General features: G+C 37.8%; 1 protein-coding gene and 1 pseudogene across 1 annotated transcript; both read right to left on the bottom strand.

Moving 5' to 3' along the window:
- Window positions 1-920: 920 nt before the first annotated feature.
- Window positions 921-1648, bottom strand: LOC106297291. The gene is made up of 3 exons (XM_013733564.1): window positions 1486-1648; window positions 1160-1387; window positions 921-1048 (listed from the first exon to the last, which is right to left on the bottom strand). Exons 1-3 carry the CDS (start codon window positions 1646-1648, stop codon window positions 921-923), a joined length of 519 nt encoding a protein of 172 aa, XP_013589018.1.
- Window positions 1649-3666: 2018 nt separating this feature from the next.
- Window positions 3667-13156, bottom strand: LOC106297290 (annotated as a pseudogene).
- Window positions 13157-13445: the final 289 nt, after the last annotated feature.

Below are 13445 nucleotides of genomic sequence, written 5' to 3'. Positions count from 1 at the left end.
GAAAGTCTGGAAAGTGTGCTCTCAGTCTTATTATCTGAGAAAGCAGGCGTGTAAATGCCAAGTTCCGTGTGGACAGTAGACATACATGCGACCATCTGGTCGATGCATCAATCAGGACCATGAAATACCGAAACGTCCCACTAGGTGGGTGTATTGGTCCACATATGTCTCCCTGAATCCTTTCCAGAAAATTTATGATCTCTTTAGTAACTTTGGCTGGTGATGGCCTAGTTTTGAGTTTTCCTTGTGCACATGCTGCACATGTGAGATTGTATGGGACAACTCCTTTGAACGTGTGCCCTTGTGAATTTATCATCAACTTTCACATCATATTGGTACCGGGATGGCCAAGCCGGTTATCCCATAAAGTGAAATTGTCGCAGGCATTAGCCTCGATCATACTGACCTTTGCATAGTATAGACCAGTAGCTATTGCGGGTACGGTCTCTAGGACCGTCCTATTGCCTTGGGTGATCGAAAATATGTTAAGGAATTCTTTATTTCCTTCTTCCCATGTTTCAAGATGGAAACCGTTCAATCTTATGTCTTTGAAACTCAATAGGCTCCTTTTAGAGCTTGGGGAATACAAGGCATTTTTGATCTCTAGATGAGTGCCCTTAGGCATCAATACATAAGCCTGGCCGTGACCTTCAATCAGGCCGGCTACACCTGCAATGGTGTGTACGTTTGCACTTTGCATTGTGAGATTTAAGAAATATCTTTTGTCTCTAAGTATTGTATGATTTGTGCCACTATCCACCACGAGTATGCTCATCTCATCATTCATTTCTATAAATAAGATTTTATTTCTCAGAGACTTCAAAACTTTCATTTATTAAAGTTCGAAAGCACCAAAATTAAAAACACCAAAACAATCATAAAACACTCATAAAGAAATAAAATAAGTCGTATCAAAAATTTTAGTCTTTGAGACAATCAGAAGTCTCAAAATCCATCAGGTCGTCATTTGCAACATTGGATTCTTTATCAGCCTCATATCCGGAATCATGGACCATATGAGCCTCCGGGTTCTTGTCCTTAAGACTTTCTTGGTAGAGCTCACATAAGTGCTTAGGAGTTCTACAATTCTTGGCCCAATGGTTGCTCATCCCACATCTGTGACAAACGGATTTGGTCGAGTAAGACGGTTTGGATATACCGCCTCGGCCTCGGCCATAACCGCCTCGGCCACGGCCGGGATTGGAACCACGACCACGGTTATTGTGGTTTCCTTTCCGGCCGGCCAAGTACCTATCTCGGCCGTTCGAGTAATTGTCACGGTTCCTGTATCCACCACGGCCTTTGCCGTGTGATCTCTTATCATTCTGGATGTAATTGCACTCGTTGGGATTTTTCTTTTCAATTTCATTGGCCTCTGGTAATGGAGCTGTTCCGACAGGTCCAGCTTCACTGTTCTTATCAGGAGCTCATTGTTTGCCTCGGCCAGTAGCAGGCACAAAATCAGATCAGTGTATGTGGCAAAACCTTTCATTCGGTACTGCTGCTGCAGAATTATGTTTGAGGAATGAAACGTAGAGAATGTTTTCTCGAGTAACTCTTCTTCGGTTACTACTTCACCACAAAGTCTCAGCATGGAGACCGTCTTAAACAAGACCGAATTGTACTCATCCACTGACTTATAATCCATGAATCTTAGATTCTTCCAGTCATTTCTAGCCTTTGGGAGTAACACCGTTTTCTGGTGATCATATCTATGCTGTAAAGCATCCCAAAGCTCTAGTGGATTTTCCATCGTAATGTACTGATCTTTTAGACCTTCAATGAGGTGATGGCGTATAATACTTATAGCCCTGTACCGATTCTTATCGGTCTCATTGTTGCCCTTGATGATTGTATCACCAAGTCCTTTTGACCTTAAGCTGATCTTTGTATCTAGCGCCCACTGCAAGTAGTTATCTCCGGAGAGATTAAGGGCTGCGTAGTCTCTATTTGAGATTTTTGACATCTGAATCACATCATCATTTCAATTTAGGTTCACAATGTGATCATGTGGCCGCATGGTATAACAAGCTCGGCCACAAACTTGTCTTACGCATCTATGAGAAAAACAATCAATCTAATCGACCATGGTGCGAACAATCAAGCCGCACGGCCATGTAGTCAAGCAATAGGATTGGACATGTAAAACTAATTGACCATGGTGCGAACAATCCTAATATATGATTCTACATGTGCTAGAGAGATTAAGGCCACACGACCATATGATATTTCAATGCAATCAGATTCGAATTCCTATGTTTCTACATGCTGGTCGATTTCATTAATCAATATGAATGCAATTCAATTCAGATTTATATGTAATGCAAACAACCTTAGCATTTTGATTTATGAATTTAGGGTTTCAACTTTAAACACTAAGGCTGCCGGTTTTAATTAAGGTTTCAAGGCCTTTAGGATTCAAGTTCTAGATCAGATTACTTCAATCAATCTAACAATCCTAAAACCTCAAATCAACAAACAATTCAATCAATTAAAATCGAATTCAGTCCTTTAGGGTTTAGGGTTTCGATTCCAAAACTTAGGGTTTCTTAAAATCAAAGGAATCGATTTCTATATTTCTAGTTAAGAGATTGCCGATTTTAACTTGTAGGTTTTTAGGGTTTTGATCAAGATCAAAGTTTCCATAATAATGGATTAGGGTTTCTGATCAATCTAGGTTCTCAGATTTAAGTTATACCTTTGCTTTGTAGAGGTTTAGAACCGGACCACCTTTAGAGAGAGAGAGAGGACCGATCGGATGCAATCGGGTCGCGGAACCGGGACGATCGCGGGCTGGAGGCGTCTCGGATGCGAGCTGCGCGAAGATCGGGTCGTCTCGGGTGCGATCGCGTCTTCGGGTTTGATCGCGAGCTGGACGGTTCTTCTGAGCTGAGGACGTGAGCTGAGAACGTCTAGGTTTGAAGAGGGATCAACTGAGTTCTTTGAAGAACTAAGAACGTGATTAGGGTTTTAGGTGTGGTCGCCGGTTTTGGCTTTTAGGGTTGAGAGGTTTCGATTTTGTCTCAGGGATCTAGAGACGATCGTGCTGATAACGTGTTGTAAAAGAATGGAGAAACTGTCTGTGTATTATTAATGAACAATAGATGTTCCTTATATAGGAATTACAAAGTATAGGAAAAATAAAATTATCCAAAACCTAATACAACATGAAATAGGAAAAGATCTTAAAAAGAGAAAAATGGAAAACGTCCTAAGACTAAAGTCGGCCAAGAGCCGACTCTCTCTCCTCGGACGACCGTCTCTTTCTCTCCTCTTTTGGCCACGGATTAGATCTTGTCTTGGTCATTGGTTATGGCTCATCCACTTAATGATTTATAACAGTTTGGGTTTACTTCAAGTTTTCTGTTTTTTGGATTTTGGGTTTAAACCCGAACGAGATCTAATCGTAATTAATTCAATTATGTTTCAGATTTTACAAAAAAAAAAGCAAAGTAAAATTAAAAAAATGATAGTATGGAAAGAAGTTTGGCACTTTTATAGTTCATCCTGTTGTATGAATTATAAATACATAATAATGGTTAAAAAAATTCAAGAAATGTTAGATCAGATCAGCCTATAGAATTACATATCAATATTCAATAGTATATATAGTAAAAACATCAGAAGAGGAAGATCCCAAGTGAAAATGATTTGTTGAAGTGTCTTCTAATGGTCATAGCCAAAGGCTAGCTCGAAGATCTGCTCATATTCATCGACGAAATGAACATCGAGACCTTCTTTAACACTTTCCTCAAGATCCTCAAAATCTCTCCGGTTAGCCTCTGGGAATATTATCACCTTCACTTGACTCCGCCTTGCAGCCATAGTCTTCTCCTTAAGCTGAGAAATATAGATGTTTATCACTTAAAGAATCTGGCAGCTAAAAAAACCAAGTGACAAAAAAAAAAGTAATTCTAGTGTGTTAGTTGTTTACTTACGCCGCCAATTGGAAGAATCCTACCGGTCAGAGTGACCTCTCCGGTCATTGCAAGATCCTTTCTTACAGGCTTCTTCATGGCAAGTGAAAGCAAGGAAGTGATCATTGTGCAGCCTGCGCTTGGACCGTCTTTTGGCGTGGCTCCTTAGGAACATGTAAATGAAGCTTGGAGTTCGCAAAGAAGAGGTTGCCAGGATCTTTATCAAACATTATTCTTCTGGAAACTGTGTGAGCTATCTCTGCACTTTCTTTCATCACTCTCCCAAGGTGACCCGTTATGTGAAGACCACCTTTGCCTTCACCTTCTTCAACAAAGGTTGTCTCTATGTACAATGTTGAGCCGCCCATGGCTGTCCAAGCTAGACCCATTACAACCCCGACTGGCGTCTGCTCATAGATCTTTTCTCCGCAGAAAACCGGTTTGCCTACATAATCTGAAAGGTTTGATGCGTCAATAGTAAACTTTTCAGGTACTGCTCTACTCTTCTCGCTCACACCAAGTGTGTATTCTAATTCCTTTAATCGTAAATATTCATTGTAAGACTTTAAATCGGTCATAGCCGCTTTGGTGGATGCTTGTTGGCGTCCAAGTTTAAGAGCAATCTGTTAATAAACCAATATAATTTCAGATTGCGTGGTATCCAAGTTGAAAATACTTTTGGAATATATAGTGTAATTTTTCAGCTACCTCTCTGCTCTTCTCCCTCGTTGGACCCCCACCAACTGCGTATTCGAATACCTTAAGAACGTCAGCTAATCGTAAATATTCATTTGTCAACTCAATGGATCCTTCAGCAGCGGTTTCCGAGGACTTTAAATCGGTCATAGCCGCTTTGGCGAATGCTTGTTGGCGTACAAGTTTAAGAGCAATCTATTAATAAACCAAAATAATTTCAGATTGCTTGGCATCCAAGTTAAAAAAGTTTGGTAATATTTTAGTGAGCTTTACCTTACGAAAAATCTTCTCAATATGCTTCTGGAGATTTCGAACTCCTGCTTCTCCGCAGTAGTTCTCTATCAAGGAAAGAAGAGCCGTGTCGCTCACATCAACCTGTTCAGGCTTAATTCCACATTTTCTTTTTACATTTTTCAGCAAATAGTCTCTAGCAATATGCATTTTCTCATCGGTAGTGTACCCTGCGAGTTCAGTAACCTCCATTCTATCTAGCAGTGGACCCGAAATCTTATCTGTATCGTTTGCTGTGCATACAAACAAAACCTGCAACAACAAAACTCATATGCTTAAACCAAATTTTGATCGTTAGAAATATTATTTGAGGAACAAACCTATCTTCAATAGTGTACAAAATGATAAATGAAAGTAAACAAAAATGGTGAATAATATAAAGAGAATACCTTTGATAAGTCGATAGTAACATCAAGAAAGTAATCTAGAAAATGTGTATTTTGCTGTGGATCCAGAAGCTCCAACAACGCACCCTCTGGATCGTCTCTACTACTCTTTCCAAGCTGCCAAAGAAACAAATGGCGATTGATGCAAATAATCTCAAAATTTAAAAATCTAATTCAAGTCCTAGCTTAACTACCTTATCAATCTCATCGAAAAGAACAAGAGGATTCTCTGTTCCCACTTCCTTTAGACATTGCACCATCTTTCCTGGAGCGGCACCAATGTATATTCCACGTTCCCCCTATAGGTGCCACACATTGTAGATGATGACATGTTATAAAATTATTTCACTTCTCTAGTTTTTTTGTAGGAATCCCTTAAAATATTTTACATATTACTTAGTTAGAAGTTTGCGATATGGAGTTCTTTTCTCTATTAGTTTTTGTCAATAATCTTATAAGTGAATTGGCCCAAATTTCTTATATATTAATTAGTTAAGAGTTTGCTATGTGAGATATTTTCTCCAATAGTTTTTGTCATGCAGTTGTATGTATACCTTGATCTCCGAACTATCAGATAGTCCTCCAACAGCGAGCCGAAAGAACTTGCGGTTAAGAGCACGTGCGACAGAACGAGCAATACTTGTTTTTCCTACCCCAGGAGGGCCAGAGAGACAAATAATCTTTCCTGTTTGACACACAAAAAAAACAGTTCAGTTTCACAATTTATAGAAAGAGAAAGTGAACCCGAAAAGGCAAAGACACGACCTTGTGGATTGCTCGTAAGTGTTCCGACAGCAATAAACTCTAGTATTCTTTCTTTTACATCATGTAAACCGTAGTGATCCTCGTCAAGAATCTTTTCTGCCCGTAAGACATCAAAACTATCATTACTGCAAAACAAATAAATCAAATTTTATATAACTCTCTTAAGAATAACCATCAACATATGAAGCAAAATGGCAAACCTGCATTCTCCCCAAGGCAACGCTGTCAACCAATCAAGGTAGTTATAGATACTATCGGTGCTACGGCAATCTTTTTCTCCCCTATCAAGTTTTTCGAACTTTTCTTCCATGACTTTTACTACATGTTTTGGAATTTCCTCCAAACTAAGTTTTATGTCAACCCTTTCCCTAAACTTGTCTGAAGAAAATAACAGACTTTATTAGCTTCAATTGCTTGATAAAAAAATACTCCTAGAATACTATAGTAGTAGACTAACCAGAAGGTCGAGTTTTTTTGACGTATTTAGCAGAACCAGACTCCTCCTGCAAAACATCATACGCTTAACATAAATGTAAAATGTTGAAAACCTTTGTGTCTTCAACAGTTTTTGCTGTGGATTCCTATATATGAATGAAAAGAGATGAGGATTCATTCTATATAAAACATATAATAATTTACTATAAAAAAATCTTGACCAGCTGAAAACCTGCTTGTCTTCAACAGTTTTTGCTGTGGATTCCTATATATTATGAATGAAAAGAGATGAGGATTCATCCTGTATAAGAACATATCATCTACAAAAAAATCTAGTAGCATGAGTCACCGGAAAAATGGAGGCATGAAACACTTGAATTTTGTTAACTTCCACTTGTTTTTTAACCAAGACCAGACGCTTATGAACCTAGATTGAAAGAAACCAATATGAGAAGCTTACTAAAAATAGAATACCATAGTAATTTCAGCATAAAATGGTAATAGTTAAACTACTTACATCCAATTCTTCAAGAACCTCCTGAATTTTATGTTTGTTAGCACCGGAGATCCCGGCCCCAAAATCGGCTAACTTTTTATAATTGAGGTCATTAGCGTCAAAGACCCCAGCTCCAAAACCGGTTAACTTTTTATAATTGAGGTCATTAGCGTCAAAGATCCCAGCTCCAAAACCGGTAAACTTTCTTCTTCTTTTTTGTAGTATAGTCTCGGCCAACTTTCGATAGTTGGAGCCACCAATATCCTATAGAATTCAAAAAAAATCTACTAAATATTCGATTCTGCATTACAACTATGTAGTTTAATGTGCGTTTGCAGCTGTGATATTCTCCGACATACATAATTTGTGCTCAGCATGCAGTACCATATTTGGAGAGAACATACCTGTGTATATGTCTGAACTTGATCCCTCCAGAGTGATGTTGTCTCTAAGACATCCCTAAGCATAGAAATAACTTCAAAGTATGTTGCCTTGATGATGACCTCATCGTCCTTGTCATATGGCTTATCCTGCAAACAAAGAACACAAACGCACATATGAAAAGGATTATAGATGCTTTTTTTTTTTTGCATGTAAGGAAAGGCTTGAAAACAGAAACACACCTTTATATGATGAGTTTGGACAGTTAGAGGATCTTCACTCTGCTGTATAAAAGACAAAGCGCATGGTTACTTTTAATGAACTTTTAAATGAGTAAAGTTGAAGAATGTTTCTCCATTAACTTACCATCTCTGTTATTTGAAGTCGTTTGCGACCAATAAGGATGACTTGCTCACCTTGGATACTTAAAATCTGGAATTTTTTTGGCAAATGGTTAATATTATTTCAAATAGAGACAAAGAAAAAAAATACAGTGCTAACGTATGGTATGTAACCTGAGCAAGTGTGCCCACTTGGTGAATTTTGTTAAGCGACTCTTTGCCTTTCAACCTATCTAGGATATTCACTGTTTCAAAGCTAGAAGAAGATGAAGCAGTTGAAGAGTATTTGTCATCCTTCAAAAGGAAAGCTCCTGCATATGGAGCTTGTCCACTTTTGCTCTCTTGTAAAGCTGCAAGTACTTTAGGATCGTTGACAAAGAGTGGCATGTAAAAACCAGGAATAAGAGGCTTGCGAAGCAACGGCAATGCTACAACCTGCAAGTTAACCAACACAAAGATTAGAAAAGAGTTGTACCCAACAGTAATGTTATAGAAGTTTCTAGCTTTTAAGAGAACTTCTACAAACCGTTTGACAATCCTCGAGGCATGGTTTAGCAGAGACAGTGTCGGTAGGCTTGGAATCGGTTAGTGTCGAGAAGAAAGCTCGACGAGCCAATTTGTGGGAATTCCTGTTCCTACACCGGCTAGCTACGTGATGGGATGTGAAGAGCTTCAGCATGAGGAGAGAGGAAGATATTGAATTAAAAAAATAGGGAACTTTAGGGTTACGCTTCGCCTTAAGAAGCAAGGAACTCGAAGAATGTAGAGGAAGAAGACTAATGGTGTCAACAGTCAAAACACTGCAAAATAATTAAAAGAAAGGTATTTAAAAAGTATGAATTAATCGCCGGAAGTTAGTATGGTAAAAGTTGCTTCACAATGAAACCGGACGAAGCAGTTGAACGTAAGAAGAAGACTAATGGTGTCACAAGCAAACAATCCCTTTCATAAACACTTCCAAAAAAAGGGAAACAAAAATGGAAACAAAATTTAAGAGGAAAGTAGAAAAGCGTATTAAAGAAAGAAAGAACGATACAACATTATTTCCATTTATATCAGTCATTCTTAAAAAAAGAAACTTGAACCTGCTTTTATATAGGTCTAGCCGTCGGCAGCAAGGGAATTTTTTATTGTGTATGCCCTAGTGGCTTTCGTAACACCAACGCTTTGATTTCTTTTCTAATAATTTTTTTTCTATCATTATGGTTTTATTCTGGTTGTTTTTCTCAAAATTTCTAGAAATATTTTCGTTTTCTTCCAACTTTTGTAATAGGAAAACATACTCGTTTTATTCTGATTTTCGCTTGTAATGGTTATTCAAATTAATCGAGTGGTTTTACAGCAAACTTAGTTGAAGCGGCTTCATCTGAAACATATTTTAACCAGAACAACTTTTCAGGTATGCAATCAATCTTTAAATGGAGAACCGATCTCAAACCCTTCTATATATCTAAATTACACTAAGATATTATTGAGTACCTAATATAATTGTCTAGTACATGACTAACTAATTCAAATACTTAGGCTAATATATTATGTTTTAACAATTGTATGTGAAGTTCACTACAAATAAGTTTGACTTTAAAGTTAAAACAATAATTTTAAATAGTATTTCTTATATTTATAGAGTAAATAGTTGTTAATTTTAGTTTGTGTACATTTCATTCGCACAAATCTTTGGTTTGTCATGAATATATGTCTGATGTTTTCACATATAGTTCAAAGACGACGTTTGTGTGGTTGACAGACGAGTCTCCCAAAATTATTTAAAAGGACAACAATATGGTTCGAGGAAACCACGTACACAAATTTATTGAAAATATTAGAAATAGATTCAGTTTAATCAAGTACATGCAATTTAATATTTTTGAACCGACAACTTGATTTCTATCCACAATATATTGAAACTATTTCAAGCTCAACAAGTTCTTGGAAATGTAACTAAACCCAAACCAAACCCGATTAAATTCAAACAGAATCAGACAAACCTGAATGAGCCCCAAACCAAAATCCGCGAGTGCCCAATCCTGATTATCACAATAGAGATATTTCTAATTTCAACGCTACAATTTTTTTTTTGAGAATATTTAGTATAACTATATTTAAATTGTATGGTAGAGATCTCATATACACTAGATAATATAATAAAATAATATCAAACTCGAATTTATAAAAGGTAATAAATATATAAACTGTAAATCAACTATAAAATTTAATAAATCAAATTTACAATATATATATATGTGTATATATATATATATATATGTATATATATATATATATCTAAAATGTAGATATCTGAAAAATGATTTTTTTTATACTAATAACTCGATAAATTAATAAAATACCATAGTCCCATTATTATTAATATATAGTGTTTTTACTATAAACCATATAAAATATTGGATTTGATAAAGAAAGTCAATTAATAAAAAATTGTAAAATTCATATACTTTTTTTTTGTCATCAGTAAAATTCACGTACTTATATTTGTATGAGATTTTATTTTTTTTCTTGCAAGAAAGTCCATTTATACAAAATAGTAAAAAAGGTTGATGGCAAATAAGGAGTTGGGGGACCAACGACAGAGGATTATATTAAGTGAAGAGTATGGTAATCTTCCTGATAATATTCTACAAGCCAACTTTAGTTGTATATGCATCTATACGCCGCCTCTGCCAGTTCCTATAAGTGTTGATTAATCTGAGTTCATTAAGTAATAGTCTGGATGAGAAGATTAGGACAAAGACTATGGTTATGAGAGCAAAGTTTGATGAATATTGGGAAAGTCTAAAATATATTAATAAATTGTTGTTTGTGCCAGTGTCTTTGATTAGAGGAATAAAATGAAGTTTACCGGTCTTTGCTTTGATTAACTTTATGGAAAATATAGTATACTGTCGAAGGATCTCAATGACTCAATGGGTAATGTTACGAACATACATTTTGAAGAGTATAATGGCTTTAGAGCATCATCTAATGATCCAACAGTTGGGTCATCATCTTTGAGTGGACAAGAGTCATTCTGTGGCAAGTGATTTGTTTGATAGGATGGAAGTAGTAAATGAGTGTGGACATGAAAGAATGGACTCTGTGTACAAGGACATAGTTGCTGTGAAACTTAGGATTTAAAACTGTAAGTTTCTATCTTTTATTAATCATAAAGTGTTCCCTTTATATAGGGGATTATAAGATAGATAAAAAGGAAAGATTACAAATCATAAACATAAAGGAAAATGAAAATCCTAATCATACAAGGAAAAGGAAATTGGGTTTCCTTTTCTCCTAAACCATGTAGCCGCCTCTCTCTCTCTCTCCAAGTCTCGCGGCTGCCTCTCTCTCTCTAGGGTTGGGCCGTCTCTCTCTAAGTGTATGGGCAGGTTATGGACCGGAGCGGTTATGGACATCCATCAATTGATTTATAACCCTCCCCCTTGGATGCCATAACCATACATGGATTGTAATACGCTTAATGTTGCCTCATTAAAACCTTATCAGGAAAACCCAGTAAGACAAAACCATGATGAAAGAAAAAGAGTACAACACGTACTACTCCCCCTGATGTGAACCTCAGTGGAGGTCCTTCAGCCTACGCATCCCAATCTGATGCGTGAGCTTCCTGAACGTGCAAGTCGGAAGTGACTTAGTGAATAGGTCAGCTAAATTATCGTTGGACCTTACTTGGACGACCAGGACTTCGCCGGCTTTCCGAAGCTCGTGCGTGAAGAAGAACTTAGGTTATATGTGCTTCGTCCTGTCTCCTTTGATGTAACCGTCCTTGAGCTGAGCAATGCACACAGCATTGTCCTCATACATCACGGTTGGCTCTTTGTCCTCCGACATCCCGCAATCAGCTCGGACGTATTGGGTCATCGACCTCAACCAAACACACTCGCGGCTGGCCTCATGAATGGCCAAGATTTCCGAGTGATTAGACGATGTGGCCGCGATGGTTTGTTTCATGGAACGCCATGAAATAGCCGTACCTCCATGTGTATAGACATAACCTGTCTGTGATCGAGCTTGATGTGGATCTGATAGATAACCAGCATCAGCAAAACCAACTAAACCATCTTTGTTATGGTTAATATAATATAGACCCAAGTCTTTCGTTCCTTGCAGGTAACGAAGAACATGTTTAATCCCGTTCCAGTGCCTCTGGGTCGGACAGGAGCTAAACCTAGATAGTAGGTTCACGGCAAAGCTTATATCAGGCCGTGTGTGAGTTGCCAAGTACATTAAAGCTCCTATGGCACTGAGATATGACATTTCGGGACCTAGGACATCTTCATCGTCCATCTTGGGACGAAATGGGTCAGTGTCCAGACTGAGAGATCTCACGACCATGGGACTGGTCAGTGGATGGCAATCGGCCATATTAAACCTCTTGAGTACCTTTTCTGTATATGCCTTTTGATGCACAAGGATACCATCTTTTATGTACTCAAGTTGTAATCCCAAACAGAATTTTGTTTTCCCGAGATCTTTCATCTCGAATTCTTTCTTAAGGTATTCAACCGTTTGGGAAATCTCTCCAGAGGTTCGTAGGATATTCAGATCATCAACATACACTGCTATGATCACGAATCCTTTGTTTTCGAATTTCTTAATGAAAATACATGGACTGATAGGGTCATTTCTATATCCCTCTCTCACTAGGTACTCACTGAGTCTATTGTACCAAATTCGTCCGGATTGTTTCAGTCCATAAAGAGATTTATTTAACTTAATACAATGCTGTTCTCGAGAACTCTCTTTGTTTTTCAATTCGATACCTTCTGGAACTTTCATGTAAATTTCATTATCCAGTGGACCATATAGGTATGCGGTTACAACATCCATTAACCGTAAATCTAGACCTTCTCTCACGGCCAGACTCATTGGGAATCTGAAGGTCGTAGCATCCACCACAGGGGAGTATGTCTCCTCATAGTCTATTCCTGGTCTCTGTGAGAATCCTTGTGCAACAAGCCGGGCTTTATACCTCACGACTTCATCATTCTCATTTCTATTTCGCACAAAAACCCATTTGTATCCAACTGGTTTGATATCATGAGGTGTCCGGATTATTTGGCCAAATACACCTCTTTTTCTCAATGATTCTAACTCCACGTTTAAGGCTTCTTTCCATTTAAGCCAATATGGTCTTTGCATGCATTCATATATAGACGTGGGTTCATGATCCTCATTATCAATAAGTTCAAGTGCTACTTCATAAGCAAATATATCATCCATGTCGACATGTTTTCTGTTCCATTGTTTTCCAGACAAGACATAGTTTATCGAGATCTCGTTATTATCTGGACCATCAGTACCATGAAGCAAGGCGTCCCAAGCAACATTATTTGGCACATCAGGGCCGGCCACATCAGTGGCATCAGTACCGGCCATGTCTAAAGCCGTAGGGTCGGAGACGGCCACATCACAGGCTGGATCGGCCGTGGCCATGTCTGGTGTCTTATGAACCTCGGTTTCATTTTCTGCACTTTTCTTTGTTTTCCGAGGGTTCTTATCTTTGGAACCTATTGGTCTACCACGTTTCACACGTTTTCTAGACTCTGTAGCAACTTGATTGTGTCCCTCTTGAACATCAATTCTTATTGGTGCATTACCAGCTGGTATGTATGACTTAGTCACACTTTTCGGGTCAGCAAAGGAATCTGGCAATTGATTAGCTATCTTTTGTAAATGAATGATCTTTTGAACTTCTAGATCACATTCTTGAGTTCGAGGATCT

This window comes from Brassica oleracea, chromosome C6 (genome assembly GCF_000695525.1).
Source record: "Brassica oleracea var. oleracea cultivar TO1000 chromosome C6, BOL, whole genome shotgun sequence".
Taxonomy (NCBI): domain Eukaryota; kingdom Viridiplantae; phylum Streptophyta; class Magnoliopsida; order Brassicales; family Brassicaceae; genus Brassica; species Brassica oleracea.
The sequence above is the reverse complement of the archived record's forward strand: the minus strand, read 5'-3'. Positions and strand labels throughout refer to the sequence as shown.